General features: G+C 32.7%; 4 protein-coding genes across 6 annotated transcripts; all 4 read right to left on the bottom strand.

Moving 5' to 3' along the window:
- Positions 1-655: 655 nt before the first annotated feature.
- Positions 656-5,230, bottom strand: LOC139090906 (pH-sensitive chloride channel 2-like). Its single transcript, XM_070640785.1, has 7 exons — positions 5,056-5,230; positions 4,318-4,401; positions 3,896-3,921; positions 3,575-3,815; positions 2,679-3,522; positions 2,444-2,613; positions 656-2,385 (listed from the first exon to the last, which is right to left on the bottom strand). Exons 1-7 carry the CDS (start codon positions 5,193-5,195, stop codon positions 2,313-2,315), a joined length of 1,578 nt encoding a protein of 525 aa, XP_070496886.1. The 5' UTR covers positions 5,196-5,230; the 3' UTR covers positions 656-2,312.
- Positions 5,231-5,444: 214 nt separating this feature from the next.
- On the bottom strand, positions 5,445-8,578 carry LOC139090908 (pH-sensitive chloride channel 2-like). Of its 2 annotated transcripts, none has more exons than XM_070640791.1 (7): positions 8,380-8,578; positions 7,502-7,591; positions 7,417-7,442; positions 7,117-7,357; positions 6,399-7,062; positions 6,073-6,246; positions 5,445-5,816 (listed from the first exon to the last, which is right to left on the bottom strand). In XM_070640791.1, exons 1-7 carry the CDS (start codon positions 8,529-8,531, stop codon positions 5,625-5,627), a joined length of 1,539 nt encoding a protein of 512 aa, XP_070496892.1. In that variant the 5' UTR covers positions 8,532-8,578; the 3' UTR covers positions 5,445-5,624. The 2 variants fall into 2 exon arrangements, with proteins under 2 accessions (XP_070496892.1, XP_070496891.1); XM_070640790.1 differs by having other exon boundaries at positions 5,445-5,819.
- A 604-nt stretch (positions 8,579-9,182) lies between these two features.
- LOC139091102 (pH-sensitive chloride channel 2-like) lies at positions 9,183-11,913 on the bottom strand. Its single transcript, XM_070641046.1, has 7 exons — positions 11,906-11,913; positions 11,065-11,145; positions 10,977-11,002; positions 10,675-10,915; positions 9,767-10,607; positions 9,528-9,703; positions 9,183-9,255 (listed from the first exon to the last, which is right to left on the bottom strand). Exons 1-7 carry the CDS (start codon positions 11,911-11,913, stop codon positions 9,183-9,185), a joined length of 1,446 nt encoding a protein of 481 aa, XP_070497147.1.
- A 351-nt stretch (positions 11,914-12,264) lies between these two features.
- Positions 12,265-15,389, bottom strand: LOC139090902 (pH-sensitive chloride channel 2-like). Of its 2 annotated transcripts, none has more exons than XM_070640781.1 (7): positions 15,088-15,389; positions 14,875-14,978; positions 13,767-14,674; positions 13,537-13,713; positions 13,009-13,389; positions 12,517-12,806; positions 12,265-12,459 (listed from the first exon to the last, which is right to left on the bottom strand). In XM_070640781.1, exons 1-7 carry the CDS (start codon positions 15,249-15,251, stop codon positions 12,384-12,386), a joined length of 2,100 nt encoding a protein of 699 aa, XP_070496882.1. In that variant the 5' UTR covers positions 15,252-15,389; the 3' UTR covers positions 12,265-12,383. The 2 variants fall into 2 exon arrangements, with proteins under 2 accessions (XP_070496882.1, XP_070496881.1); XM_070640780.1 differs by having other exon boundaries at positions 14,875-14,981.
- Positions 15,390-15,796: the final 407 nt, after the last annotated feature.

A 15,796-nucleotide genomic window follows, 5' to 3' on the forward strand; every position in this document is an offset into this window, starting at 1 on the left:
GAATTGAAAATTTCACTTTTTTTTTAAAAATGTAAATTTCGAATTTCAAAATTCAAAATTTGATTTTCAATTTTTGAAAAAAAAAACTTTGATATTCGAAAGTGAAAATTACGATTTCTGTGAATGAAAATTTCAATTTTCGATCAATAACTTCAATTTTTTAAAATTTCAATTTTCAAAATCAAAAATTTCAATTTATAAAGAAAAATTAAAGTTTAAAATTTTTGAAAGTAAGAATTTTGATTTCCGAAAGCGGAAATTTCAATTTTGAATGAAAAATCAATTTAGAAAGATAAAAATTCGATTTTCAAGAATCAAATTTAAATTTTGAAAGTTGAAATTCGAATTTTAAAAATGAAAACTTTAAGTTTAAATGTTGAAAATTTGATTTTGAAAAGTGAAATTTCAATTTCGAAAGTGAAAAAAATAAATTTGGAAAATTAAAAATTTGATTTTCGAAGGTAAAAACTTTCATATTCGAAAGTGAAAACATTGATTTTTGTAAAAACAAACTTGACATGTAAAAATTTAAAATTTTTGAAAGTAGATAATTATAAAATTTACCACAATCAAGTACACTCATCTACATATAGATAAAATCAAAACACTAATCTATAGATTAAAAATAATGATGTTTAAAAGTCAAAGATTTAAATTAAATCAACAGATTACCAATATTTCAAAGTTTTTATTTGAAAATGTTCCGTCAGTTGTTGTTTGTGCCAAAGAAAAAGAACAAAAATATTGAAAATGATACATGACAGAAATCATCACATAAATTGCCTGCATGAAAATAAGAATATTATATAAAAACACAGAGAATAGAAAGTTTTTTGAACCAGAGGCTCTAGTCAGTTATTTTTCGACACAGAATTACAGTACAGGTTGAATTTAATCTCTCTAATAAGTTTTAAAAAATGTATGTAATTAATTCAATAGAATAGATCCTTATGGTTATCGACATATTCTTAAATATAATTAAAATTCAGAGTGTGGCCGTCTCAAATTCGAATTTTTCGACATTCGAATAATTCGAACGCAAATTATTTTAAAATAAAAACTTACGTTATAAAGAAAAGTAAAAGTAACGGTAAAAAAAATTTGAATTTTAACGAAACACATTTTTCATGTTACAATAACCTTAAATTCCAACTCTTTTTTGATGGCATTTAATTTCCATGCAATAAATTATATTCCTTCTTATTTTCACACTTAATATGACATCATTCACAAATTAATTTATTCTCTTTATTCTTCACATGTTAAAAAATAATTAAAAAATATAGTTTTTTTTGCATAAAAAATAAAAAAAGTTAATTTATGTTGATTAAAACTGAAACACATGACGACGAAATGTTAGACATGAGACTTTTTTTTTGTTCTTCTTTTCCTTCACATCAGTTTAAAATGTTTTAAACTAAATACACACATTCGTATAGTTCTATGTATAAAGCATGAATAAATAATTTATATAAATTATATTGTAGAATGAAAAAAAAAATATTCAATTGCAATAAAAATTTTGTTTCATTGATACCAGAATTAAATTTGAATTTTTAAATAGTTTGTTGTTCCTGTTTTCAGATCTTAATGGAGTACCATATGGGATACAGACAAAAAACTCATTAAATAGACCCTTTGAAATAATAAAATTGTATTTTTTTTAATTGAAACCGTTAAGTTACAGGAAGAACTAACATATCAAGGGTATTTGATACTATGTATTATGGATATTTGAGACTTGTTCGAAACCGATACCAAGACTTCGTAGACAAATATAAAGACCGGGATTTCTCTTATAGTTTCGGCCTTTGTCTCGGTCACAAACTTTGTCTCGGATTCAATCCTTTTTTTAAAAAAAAAAAATTAAAAACAATGGCACACTTCTATTAAAGACTAAGAGACAGTTCAATCCAGAGCTACACAAACAAAGAAGTGTTTCCTTAAACTCTCGTATGAACACCAAATGGAAGCCGCATCCATGTAGCAATGTGGAGGGCAATCTATATGACGCAGCACACTTGTATGTCGCTAAAACTGTTTAGAAATGCCATAAACCGTATATGCTTTTGTTTGATGAAAGGTTGCAGACCATTGATGTAGTATTTGGTATCATTTGGCGACAACATGGAGTCGGCTTCCAATTAGTGTTTATTAAAGAGCTTTAGGAGAGCCTAAATAAATTTGTACCTTCTTCATTTGTGTAAATTAAGAAAAATTTAGTATGTTTTTTAACACAAAAACCTGCATTAACTAACCACAATAAGAATTGGCCTAAATGCATCAAGTGAATGAAAAATCCTAATATAAATCTAAATATTAACTAACGTCCAATAAACAATATTGAAGACGAGAAAAGCACATGGAAACACCCACCGAGCCTCTCTAAAATAAGACAATATTCAAAACTTCTTCAAATTCATAGAATTTATAATCAACTTACTTGTCAAGTAAAATAGCGATTTCTTGATGTGTCAGTGCTGTAAATTTCTTCTTTTTCTTCGGTGTTGATTCCTCTGTGGTGGTTGGAACTGGAATTATTATGTCGTTGGTTTTGTTGCTATCTACTACATCTCTGTTTATTGTTGGTACCGAAAGTTGATTGCTTGTTTGCTGGAAGTTTGAAGAGTTAGAATCAGGCTAATTTCAGATGATATTTTGATTAAAACTTAACTTACATTCGGAGGTCTCAGATTAAGCTCGAAATTGTTATTTTTAAATGTCAAATCCTCTCTGTTGTATCTATCTAGTGAAGTGTCAGACTTTACTCTCCTTAATGAACCCGAATCGGCATCAAATGATTTCCTCGATAACATCGGAGTTAATGTCTCTTTCAGAATATTCGCTGTTGTCACTTCCTCCACCATGACTATCTTCTTTCTCCTCCACAAAAGGTTGACAAATGCAAACTCGATCAAGCTGGCAAAGATGAACATGGCACAGACAATAAACCACACTTCAGAGAACTTAATATAGCTGACTTTTGGAAGTGCCTTAGTTTGGTTTGAGGACAGTGTAATAAATGTAAGCATAGCTGTCGTACCCAACATTGCACGAGGTGCTGCTTGATCAGCTTGTAGCCAGAATGAAAGCCATGAAATTGCAACTAACATTATTGATGGGAAATAGTAATCCAACAAATAATATCCAATTGATCGATCTAAGTTCATTACGAATATCAAGGTACTGTAATTTCCAGTAAAATCTCCATATTGTAGACCAACTTGAGATGCATTGATCTCTGATTCATTTGTCACAGTGTTCATGTAAGTATATTCAGTAAGAATTTTATCAGATCCGATTGTAAATGGCTTTATTGGTTCCCAGTGTAATTTCACTTGCGAGGAATTGTATATCCAGTTTCCGATTGTTAATTTGCAATGCTGTTGATCAAATGGAAAGTTCTTAAATTTCATTGAGCAGTAAAGAGTTTCTTGGATCCTTGATGATATTATGACAGTTCCGTTGGAATGGATTGCGGTGATTACGTCGCGATTCTCGATACCTAAAGTTGATGCACTCCTGAAAATTAAGATAATTATTACAAGTTTCTTAGCATCAGTACTAAACATACTTTTCATTAACAAAGAAGATATGAGGTTTCCACAACTGATCACTGACATCCTTTTCTCCAATTATTGGTTCTGTTTGATTGGAACCGACTTTACTAAATTCCAGACGATCGTCATTATATCGAATTTGGAAACGCATTTGAAGTGTAAATTGAAGGTTATGTGTGTCTAAATTCTGCATGTAAAAGACAAACGATCGTACATAAACTTCAACTGGGAGCGATTTTCCATTTGTATCGAAGCCTGTAAAGAATCAGTTGTAAAGATATTTGAATCACATTTTCAAACAGTTGAAATGTTTTATGAGTAAGGATTCTACTTACGGTGTGGTCTCTGAATCTTGTCGTATCTAAAATGATAATATGAATTAGGATAGTTATCAAAGTGAACTTTGATTCTAGCATAAATCGAATGGGTCGAAATCAGCCTTCACGTTGCACTCACAGTGCTCTCCGGAAATCGAGTCCGCGTTATATTATCTAATAACTCAGTTACAAAAGCCTTACCTCGGAAGACACACGGCGTAGAAGTGACCGAATATCCGACCTCAGACTGACTTATGTCTAGTCTCAGGTCGGATTACATTAAATCTGGCCTGGAACTACAGTCAAGCTGATCAATTGCCGGATTTTCGGCCAATTTTCCGACGAATGCTTTAGAAGTTGCTGACAGATACGTCTACATATGGCTCAATACCCCAGATTCTAGACTTTGTATTGTTAGCATTGATATTCGGGATAATTACCTGCATGACTTAGTGAGTCGACCCAAAAGCTCTGATTGTGTCAATTCTACATCTTCGTCAAATGGAGGGCATTTGTTCTTGATTCTAAAAATATTAAGATGATGAGTAGATTCATATAAACAGATTTTATCTTAGTATTTAGCAGTTCTTAATTTAATTATCACAATCTAGTGTCGCGAGCTGTTTCTTTACTCTTAGCAGTCAAAAGATTTTACCGTAGATGGTTTGTGTAAAATAATATTTTTGGTTAGAACTGTAATGAACTAGACATTCCATGAAAAGCTCTACAAATGCATTTCCACTCTGGACTTTTTTGTACATTCACATGTTGTTTAATAAATAATAAAAACATCTGTGGAAAATGTGCTTAGTAAAGTGTAACGACAATAACATGAACTTTTTTTCAAAGCTTTTTTGCAACTTTTTTGTGAGAACATTTTAACTTTGGGAGATTCCAAACAGTCTAACTAGTCATATCTATTTTACAAAGTTTTATATGTTGATTAAACCAAGATTAAACTAGTATCAGTAATTTTGTGAATCATCAGTAGTTCGGCTGTGGAACAAGTACGTCGGTACCACTTGTCCTTTTGTGAATCATTTTTAGTGGAAATGCAACTCACAGCCTTCCATTGTGCTCACTCTTGTTAAATAATTATTTGCCGGGAACCGCTCAAACACTGCTCTTAATCGGCATGATCTGAATAGCTTAAAAACTAAAATAAGCTTCAATATTACCTTTTATCCTTAAAATCCTTAACTACAATTTTAGTAGTGATCTCAACACTTTCATTAATGCTACTGTTATTAGAAATTGTTAAATCTGTTGAAACATCAATAATTAAGAAGAAAAATGGAAGCAATTTGACAAATTCCATTGATTTTTCCTCACTCAACTGACAAAACAAGAATGTTCAACGATGAATTTTCGACAACTGAATGATAAAATCTGCCGCAAAAAATAAGCTAGTGTTTTAAAATCTGTAAAACATCAACACAATGTAGAATATTCAATTAGTATATTATGACATGTTATGTCATCATGAATTTTGATAATTATCATGTGCCTTGAAACAATGAATGACCAGGCGTTCATGTGATAAAAGCTTTATTATTTTATTCACAGCTTGTCGACAGCTTTTTTACATTTTATTAGTAATTTCTTGATATATTAAGCTTAGTGTCATCGATCGTAACAGACATAAGCACTAACTTGATCATCATGAGCTAAATGCGAACTAATATCCAAAAAAGAATATTAAATATGAAGAAAACACTCGGAAATACCCAACGAGCTTCCCTAAAATTTAAAGAAAAATTGATAAATAAGGAACAGACTTATCAAGTAAAATAGCAATCTCCTTGTGCGTCAGTCTTGTTTTACCATCAATATTGTCTTCATTTTCCTCGTATCCATTATTTGTTACTTTGATAGTTATGTCTTTCATAGGTTTATTGACCTTCAAACTTGTAGTAGGAGCAACAAGGGAATATTTAGGCTGCTGAAAAAGAGGTTTTAAGTGTTAAATGGTAGTTAAGTAGCTGTGGTCTGAGCAGAGTGGAATCTAAGGTATCGAGTCATATATAGGAAAATCTGCCAGTCCGAGATTAAGGTCTCCATGGCCGAGGCTAGACAACAGACTGGATATCTTAATTACTCTTTTATGAGTACGTGAGTTCGACTCTCATCGATATCTCAAGAAATTATCAATAGTATGATACTAATGCTCACAACACAGTGTCCTTTTGACTTACATTTGGAATCGACAATCTATGTCCGTAGCTGGTTTTGGTTACTAAACTTTCTTTCGGATCTTTATTCAATGTACTATCCGAATGAGATCGTTTGATAATTTCAGGATCAAGTTGAAAAGACTTTCTTCTTAAAATTGGTGTCAATGTCTGCTTCAGGATCTGTGCTGTTGAAACCTGTAAATGGAATTTACATTTTCACATTATATCCAATCCCAAGAATTCTTCTGAGTAGACAACAATGCGATAGAACTAGACCTCAATTGGACATTAGCTTGCCATCAACTAGTTGTACCGTATTTTTGTTCTTTCGGATTTGCAGCACCTACCTCATCCAGTACAAGATCTCTCTTACGTCTCCACAAAAGATTGACAAAAGCAAACTCAATTAAGCTTGCAAAAATGAATAAAGCACAAACAATTGACCAGATTTCTGATATTTTAATGTAACTGACTTTAGGAAGTGCTTTAGTTTGGGATGATGACAGAGTAATGAATGTAAGCATTGAAGTGGTACCAAGCATTGCACGAGGTGCTGTTTGATCTGCTTGAAGCCAGAACGAAACCCATGAAGTAGCAACTAGCATGATTGATGGGAAATAAAAGTTAAGCAAATAAAATCCAAGTGATCGGTCGAAAGAAATTGTGAATATTAAGCAGCTATAATTTCCAATTAGGTCTCCATACTGTAGTCCTTTAAATGCATTGATTACTGACTCCTTTAGGGAAATATCCATGTAAGTATATTCAGTAAGAATTTTATCAGATCCCATTGTGAATGGATTGACTGGTTCCCAATGTAGATTAACATCAGATTTGTTGTATATCCAACTTCCAATTGTTGATTTACATCTTTGTAGATCTAATGGAAATTTGTTAAACTCCATTGAGCAGTACAGTGATACTTGAATTCTTGAGGATATAATGACAGTTCCATCAGGATGAATTGCAGTGATAATGTCACGATTTTGAGTACCGAGAATGCCTGAACTCCTGTAAGGATTAAATTATTAATCAAATTAAGGAATATTTTGAGTCAAAAATTACTTTTCGTTAACAAAAAATACATGAGGTATCCACAGTTCCTTCTTTAGATCTTCTTCACCTATAATAACTTCGGTTTTGTTGATGCCAACATTACTGAACTTCATTCGATCATCTTGATAGCGTATTTGGAAACGCATTTGCAGAGTAAATTCTAAATCACGCGTGTCTAAATTCTGCATATAAAAGACAAAAGTTCTGACGTAAACATCAACAGGTATGGAATTTCCATTTGCATCAAATCCTGGAATAATTAGAAATTATCAAAAATAGATCCAATTATGACATTAAAATGGTATTTACGCGGAGGTCTCTGGATTTTGTCATATCTGGAAATTATTACAATGAATCATTAAATTGTTAATATGACACAATGCATTAATTGTACCTGCACGGATCGATAAGTCTTCTAAATAAATCCGATTGTGTTAAGTGATTATTCTTAGATGTTCGATATGGAAGACATCCGTTCTCAACACTAAAATATAGAAAGTTATTTAAAAGTTTTGCGTCGGCAATTTCTTATTATGATATTTAACACATCAGGACACAACACAGGGAAATTAATTAGCACTTTAAAGCTGTTAATTTCATATTTATGATAAGAAACTGTTGCTAATTGAAGCAGAATTATTAAATTTTATTATGTTTTTAATTTGATTATAATTATTACTATAGCAAAATGAACAAAAATTAAGATGAAGGGTTATCCACCTCGCATTATAGGGACAAGGTGTTTCTGCTATTTTATAAAATAAATCTTTCTGCATTGATACTTTGAAAAAAGGTGGGAGGACAGTATTATATGTTCGATAAATGAACGATCCTCTCTCCTCTTCCCCCTAAAACTTCCAAATATTCTAAAGATTCTAGCACTTCATGACATGATTTTTGAAATCTCTATTTGAATATCACTGCTATTTAGTTGATGATTAGCTATGACAGTATGCCACGACTCAACTTGGTGCTAACTCACGACCAAAACTGAACATATGTGGCGCATGCTTGGTCATGGAACTTTCCAAAAGCTTTTGCCGGCACACAGTTTTAGAACATTACTGAACTAATAATGTCAAAGTATGAATATGCCCTTCTTTGGAAAATTCTTAATGTTACTAAGGTTCTTCGTGTAAAAAATCCAACCAAAGTGAATAACCTTTCGTTATCTATAGCAGGTATTCAATTAAATCTTCTATATTTGGATTTTTTTAAAAATTTTCGTGGTACACAGGTTGCTCTCAATGAGCCACACCATTAAATACTAACCTCATAATTTTGTGATACTGAATTAAAGTTTCAATCACGGAAGCAATGCTTTCCTCTGAAATATTACCAGTAATCAGTGTTTCATTGTAGTGCGATGAACCATAAACAAAAATTATATGCACTAATAACAGAATTCCTTTAAAATATTTCATATCCTTCAACTATATCAATTTTTATTGTCTGAAAAAGAATTCTTTGATGTTTTCTGTTCGACTTTTGGCACTAAAATAAACTGTTTGTACCTTAAAATAGTTCTAAATGCTCTTAAGAATCTAATGAAGCTAATTGATCTTGTTGAAAATATTTCTTTTTTTGCAAACTTTTTTAATTAAAACCTCACGAATCTCGTAACAAGAAAGAGCTTTAAAAGCTTTTTTGTTAAAGTAAATTGGATATTTTCAAGATCTGATTAACATCATCAACCATATGGTAAAAATAGAATTGTTTTTATATATCATACTTACCTTTTGATTAGCACAATCAGTTAGGAGTTAATTGTTCAAATTTGGTTCAATTTATTCAAAGTCTGAGGAATTCTATACAGCATTTTTGGGAAGTATTGCCCGACCTGCACATGATGAAACATTACCATCACGGTGATGATGAGGAAGTATACTTAGAATCCATGTGGAAGGATGGAAAAAACAATCAAATTTTACAATTGCCTGTATCTTGGTTTTAGTTATTCTGTCGCTTCGTTGCAATCGTGGCAACATTTCAATAAGTGCAGATCGGGTTAAACTTAAACAAAATCCTAAATCATATTAATCTACGTACACTACTTAAAGCTACTTTTGATTAGTTCAAAGATGAACTAAAATCCAATAAATTATGTTGAAGAATAGAAAGGCCAAAGGAAATACTAGACGAGCTTCCCTGTAAAAAGTCAACGTTCTAAATGTGTATCAAAATTGACCATGAATAGTATAAGTCGTTTAAATGATCCAAAATCCGGTACGTAGCTGACGTGACTCCAATCAGGTGCTCGATTTGGTTCAATTTCGACACTAGTCCGAAGTATCCATGACTAGATGCTGGATTCAGTTTAAATCCGGCACCATGTCAGAGCCATACCAGTCTAGAAACGGATTTTTGATCGGTTAACCGATTCGTGCTATTCGGATATTAAATATGTAGCAATGTCGTACCTGTCAAGTAAAATAGCAATCTCCTTATGAGTCAATGTAGTTTTTTCATCATAGTCTTCTTCGTAATCCTCAGGCGTATTGCTTGGAACTTCAACAATTGTATCTAAATTTGAATTTTCACTGTTAACATTCTCACTGCTATTTGATGGTGTAACTAGGTTGCAATTTGAGCGTTGCTGTATCAATAAATAATACTAAAATTATTATATGTATCATTGGCTATTTCAGAGTCATCTTACATTAGGTACCGAGAATCTAGGAGCAAAACTATAATTTTCTCTGCCATTTTCCTTGGTAAGCTTGTCCAGAGTTGTATCAGAACGAGATTTCCTTATTTCTTCAGATTTATACTTGATTGATTTGAGGGGAATTGATGGCTTTAATGTCTTCTTTAGAATATTTACTGTTGTAACCTTTTCCAGCACTAGATCCTTTCTGCGTCTCCACAAAAGATTAACAAAAGCAAACTCGACCAAGCTAGCAAAGATAAACAAAGCACAGACAATAAACCACACTTCAGAGAACTTAATGTAGCTGACTTTTGGTAGCGGTCTATTTTGAGATGAGGAAAGTGTGATAAATGCAAGCATCGCAGATGTCCCAAGCATCGCACGCGGAGCAGTTTGATCTGCTTGTAGCCAAAATGATACCCAAGATACAGCAACAAGTAAAATTGATGGAAAATAGTAATCGAGTAAATAAAATCCTAGTGAACGATCAAGAGCTATTGTGAATATCAAGGCACTGTAATTTCCAACAAAATCTCCATAATGTAGACCGGCGCTTGTTGTATCTATTTCTGTTTCGTCTAAAGATGTGTTTTTAAACTTATACTCTGTTAGAATTTTCTCAGTTCCCATTGTAAACGGATCGATTAGCTCCCAATGTAGCTTTACGTCTGATATGTTGTATATCCAACTTCCAATTGTTGATTTGCATTGTTGTTGGTCTAATGGAAAGTTTTTGAATTCCATTGAGCAGTACAATGATACTTGAATTCTTGAGGAAACTATAACAGTTCCATCAGAATGAACGGCAGTGATCACGTCTTGCTGATGTGTTCCGAGAATGCCTGAGCTCCTGTAAATGGAAAATGTGATGAAATTAGCAACTAAATGACAAATTGATTCAATAATTCAGATCATACCTTTCATTAACGAAGAAAACATGCGGTGTCCATAAGTTCCTCCTCAAATCCTCTTCCCCAAGAATGACTTCTGTCCGAACAGAACCGACATTATTAAATACTAAACGTTGGTCATTGTAACGAATCTGAAATCTCATTTGGATCGTGAATTGGAGGTTATGAGTATCAAGATTCTGGATGTAAAATATATAAGCTCGAATATACACATCAACTGGCAACGACTTTCCATTAGCATCGAATCCTAAAATAAGATGAATCATTAAAATATTTTACGCAAAATTAAATGTGGTGATTTTCCATACGTTGCGGTCTTTGAATTTTGTCGTATCTGGAAACAGACAGAAAAGAACTAAAGTCCATCAATTCATAATTAAAGTTAATTTAATTTACCTGCATGGGTCTGTTAGTCTCTTGAAGAGTTCCGATTGAGTTAGTGATCTATTTTTAGATGGTAAACAATTAGGATCGGAGCTAAAAATAGAACATTTTAGCACATTATTGAGGAAATTTTTGTTAATTATGATAATTATAGTTTTAAATAGAAACTTGATTGACGGATTTAAACCAGATATAAATATAAACATCTGATGGATATTTTGGGTTACTAAAAGAGGATCAATATAGAATCTCTAACTAATTAAACTCTATTTTGATTGATTTTCTAATTAATTTAGAATGGATTTATAAAATGATTTGATTTTTTTGAAGCTTGAAGCTCAAGTCGCCTTTTCATACAAAATCCGAGTCGACTTCAAACTCTGATTCAAAAAAAAAAACCCTTAGAGAATGATGTCTCGGATCACACCATATCAAACAAAAAATTATAAACGTTACACAGTCTAATAAATCTGATCAACATTTTATTGATTGATTATCATCCTCAAAATCTAGCTTGAAATTCGAAATAGGTAGCTCTAAGCATCCAAAATCCGACACCTGGCTGGCAAGATAAAAGGAGCGTGACTCTGAATTAGAATATAATAATTTGTTGAATATGCTCATAGCAAAGTAGCACTGCGATCATCAATCTGTTATACTTTCTCATTGCTCTTACTTTAGAATTCCTATATCCTTGAAGAAAACTTCGACATCCAAATACTTTGGCTTGGTACCAAATTCGTTTTAAATCCTGCACCGTGGCAGAGTCACGCCGATCAGGATTCGGATTTCTGATCGATTAACCAATTCGAGCTAATCAAGAACCTCTAACTAAATTTTTCATTCAACTTACCCCGTCATTTTCTGAAGCTTATCAGATATTTCAATTGTTGTCACGGTTTTTTCAGTATTTTCACTTATGCTTGAATTTGAAAATTCTGACAAATTAGCATAACTTAAAAAACTTAGAAATATTATTGTAAACTTCATTCTTATTCCTTCTAAACACCCGAATATGTCCAACGAAGTAATGATAAGAATCAATGCTTCACAATCAAGCACCAAAATGGAAATGATCACCTTTTTGTTTTAAAACATTTTAAGAAGACCTCAACATATGATAATAATCTATTAGTATGCAATTAAAAACACTTTTCATCTTGCAGATTCTGAAATGAGAATGTCACGTTTTTAAGAAGTGAGTTTTGAACTTTTTGTTGTCGTCCATAAAACTATTTTTAGTTTATTTTCTTGGAAAAAAATTTATCGATAATTATTTAATCTACATTTGAGCTAAAATTAGCATAAAAATCTAAAAATATCCTTAATTATTAGAACAAATAAACAAATGTCCAATAGAAGACATTGAAGACAGCAAAAGTAAACGGAAAGAAGGTTCGGGAACGTCTAAAATGGATAAAAATTAATCATTTTGTAATTAAAATAATGAAAAGGGTTCCTCACTTGTCAATCCAGTTAGAAAGTTCGTGTGGTGTCATTCTGGTCCATCCATCATAAATCGTATGATGGAGATTAGTAAGATGATGATGGTGGTGATGATGATGATGATTTTCCTTTTTCGTATTGTCCTTTTCTTCTGGTTTAGTATCCATTGACACAACATCATCATCATCATCCTCAATTATAATTTCTATAGCATTATTATTTCCAATTGTATTACTTGTATCCATTTCCATTTCATATTCGCCATTTTGACCTTCTGTTAGTATTACTGGAACCATGTATGACTTACGCTAAAATTGAATTAGATCTTAGTATTTCCCGAAAGTACACGACGTAGAAATAGCTGGAAATCCGATCCAGACTAGCACAGCTCTGGCGTTAGGCCAGATTCCATGAATCCGGTCTCAGATCGGGGTCAAGTCGGTCTGGGACCGGACTTTCAGCCATTTCAACGACGTGTGATTTTCGGAAATGTAATTAGGATTCACTTACTCTATGTCTACACTCAGCATCATCAAATTTCACCTTATTCTTCATATTCAGACTGGTTTCAGATTCAATTCGTGGCAATACATCAAATTTAGTCTTCTTTTCTGAATTATTCTTCAGCATTTGATCGTCATTCATCAAAATATTTTCCTCAAACATTGTCTTCTTATCATTCGATAGTTGCGAAAATGAATTATTGTGTATCAAGCCATTGAATTTTTTGAAGCTTTCGTCATTTTCAATCTTATTATTGACTGTTCCTTTAAAATTTAAACCTGTGAAATCATTGCTATTGTGGACATTTCTTTTTACCAAATCGTTTAGATCTGTACACGAGTTTGATCTGTGCATTGATATTGATTTATTTATTTCCTCATGGTGGGCCTGTAAGAATGATTTATTTTAGTATGGCTTAAGTCTAGGGGTCACGGTCCAGTCTGGACAACTTCGCGTCTTAACGTTAATACGGCGACGTGCTCTATCTAGACCGGTGCCCTTTAACCGGTACCTTATTCGCGTATATGATCTTACCTTAGCTGCAAGGTCAACAGAGCATCGCTTATCAATTCGAGATTTGTCAATCCGGAACTCCTCATCATTTTGAACAGCTGATGGAATACTGGCAACACTCCGACTTGTATCGATCCCTAAAGCTACTCGAATTTCCTTCGCAGTAAGTGTATGTTTCAGAATATTTGTTGCATTTACCTAAAAGCATTAATAAACAATAATAAGTAATGACATCAAAAGCAGTTCCTTACCTTTTTCAATTCAACATGTTTTCTTCTTCTCCAAATGACATTAACGAATGCAAATTCAACGAGACTCATGAAAATGAAAGCAGTACATGCCATCGACCATATTTCTAATGCCTTAATATAGCTGACTTTTGGAAGGATTTTATTCTGAGCTGAAGACAGTGTGATGAAGGCAAGCATAGCTGATGCACCCAACATAGCTCGAGGTGCTGTTTGATCAGCTTGCAGGTAAAAGGAAACCCATGAGATTCCAACAATCATCACAGAAGGAATGTAATATTCAAGAATGTAAAAACCAGCAAGACGATCAACCTTAAATTTGAATGTTATAGAACTATAATTTCCAACAAAGGCACCATGCCTCAAGTCATGCTCGCCAGCAATAACCATTTCTTCTATCGTTGTGGTATTTTGCAGGCTATATTCAGTTAAAATTTTATCAGGTCCCATACTCAGCGGTGATATCTTTTCCCAATGAAGCTGGACTTGTGAAGCGTTGTACATCCAGCACTCTAGAGTAGCTCTACATTCTTGAGAATCGAATGGAAATTTTCTCAAATCCATTGGACAGAAGAGAGTAGCTTGAAGTCTAGATGAGATAATAACAGTTCCATCTGGAGAAATTGATGTCAATATGTGATGTCCATAAGTTCCCAGCACCCCAGAATCTCTTTCATTAGAGAAAAAGACATGAGGTACCCAAATTTTCTTTCTTAAATCCTCTTCACCGGTGACTGGATGATTTCTGCTCGGTGCTACAGATTTAAATGCAAGTCGAGGATCGATGTATCTCATTTGTAAGAGTGTTTGCATCTTGAATTGTAAATCATGTGTGTCCAAATTTTGTAAGTAGTAAATAAATGATCGCACATAAACATTGACTGGTGCTGGCTGTCCATTTTCGTCATTCACTAAAGAATAAGGTAGAGTTAGAAGATTTTCATTGATTTTTCCATCAGAGTTGCAAAACAGGCACTAAAGCCGTACAATTTCTGATAATTTGTAGGGTTTTGTAAGAAAAAACCATACAAATTATAAAGAATTTGTAAGGTTTTTGCTTGTCACAAGAACCTGTTTTACTAATCTGATTCCAATTTTTGAATAAACTTACACTTTGGCCTTTGAATTCTATCATATCTACACGGATGTACAAGATGCTCGAAAAATTCTTCATCGGTCAATAAATCTGCATTTTCGAGTGATGGACAGAACTCGCTACTTGTTAATGATATAAAATAAGATATTCAAATAAATTTTGCGATAATTTTGGAAGTAAATTTGTTTTTTTGGTTGTCATAAAAATGGCGTAAATTCCAACACCTACTTTCCAGGGCCTTTATCGCGTGATCCATTTACTTTGGCTATTTGACTTTCCACGTTTGCTGGCGGAACTATCGAGAAGAATTGTGTCGGTCGTTCCGCAGGATGAAAGTCTTGAGCCAAAGCAATTGCTATACATTCCAGGAATAGAATAATTTTGTGCCTCATCACTTCTTTTTCACTTTAAATATTTTAAAATATCTACAAATTTGATCCAGTTGTGAGAAATTTGTGGATTTACAATTTTATCAACAACTTATTTTCACTGATTTTATCAAAACTCGATAAGATGTCTTCAACAAGACGGATGAAATTGATCTGATCGATATAAGTACAAATTATATGCATTATAATATCAAATTTACACATTTCATCAACAATAATTGAAGATTCGTGATTGATGATAAGTGATTGAGTAAATAATTTTCAGAGTTGAAGAAATTTTTTGATTTTTAGCACTGCTCTATATTCTGCCAACTGTATTTGTATAGATAAGAAGCTTTAGATGTTGTACAATACATGGTCATCACCTTACTTAACTTAGTTCCTTGGCTAAGGCAGAGTTTAGAGTGCGTCTGTAGACAGCTCTGCCTTTAGATAACTTCTGCCAGTTCGGGATACTGAGAATTCCAGCGTCCTTATCAACACTGGATGTGTCCAGGAACTTTTCGGTCTTCCTCTCTATTTTTTACATTTTCCAAAATCAGCAAATG

The sequence above is a fragment of the Chironomus tepperi genome, unplaced genomic scaffold (genome assembly GCF_022539635.2).
Source record: "Chironomus tepperi strain 1889 unplaced genomic scaffold, CSIRO-AGI_Ctep_v1 contig_223, whole genome shotgun sequence".
Lineage (NCBI taxonomy): Eukaryota > Metazoa > Arthropoda > Insecta > Diptera > Chironomidae > Chironomus > Chironomus tepperi.

Excerpts from the sequence above, each read along its gene's own strand:
- LOC139090906 (XM_070640785.1), bottom strand. The coding sequence starts at position 5,195 with ATGGAATTTGTCAAATTGCTTCCATTTTTCTTCTTAATTATTGATGTT. Across the intron at positions 4,402-5,055 it reads AAGGATTTTAAGGATAAAAG|AATCAAGAACAAATGCCCTC; the intron begins GTAATATTGAAG and ends TAATATTTTTAG. Across the intron at positions 2,386-2,443 it reads ATCGCTATTTTACTTGACAA|AGAGGCTCGGTGGGTGTTTC; the intron begins GTAAGTTGATTA and ends GTCTTATTTTAG.
- LOC139091102 (XM_070641046.1), bottom strand. Across the intron at positions 9,704-9,766 it reads CTAGATTCTCGGTACCTAAT|CAACGCTCAAATTGCAACCT; the intron begins GTAAGATGACTC and ends TTATTGATACAG. Across the intron at positions 9,256-9,527 it reads ATTGCTATTTTACTTGACAG|GGAAGCTCGTCTAGTATTTC; the intron begins GTACGACATTGC and ends GACTTTTTACAG.
- LOC139090902 (XM_070640780.1), bottom strand. The coding sequence starts at position 15,251 with ATGAGGCACAAAATTATTCTATTCCTGGAATGTATAGCAATTGCTTTG. Across the intron at positions 12,807-13,008 it reads ATGCTGAGTGTAGACATAGA|CGTAAGTCATACATGGTTCC; the intron begins GTAAGTGAATCC and ends ATTCAATTTTAG. Across the intron at positions 12,460-12,516 it reads CTTTCTAACTGGATTGACAA|ACGTTCCCGAACCTTCTTTC; the intron begins GTGAGGAACCCT and ends TATCCATTTTAG.
- LOC139090908 (XM_070640790.1), bottom strand. The coding sequence starts at position 8,531 with ATGAAATATTTTAAAGGAATTCTGTTATTAGTGCATATAATTTTTGTT. Across the intron at positions 7,443-7,501 it reads AGACTTATCGATCCGTGCAG|ATATGACAAAATCCAGAGAC; the intron begins GTACAATTAATG and ends AATAATTTCCAG. Across the intron at positions 7,063-7,116 it reads GTATTTTTTGTTAACGAAAA|GAGTTCAGGCATTCTCGGTA; the intron begins GTAATTTTTGAC and ends TAATCCTTACAG.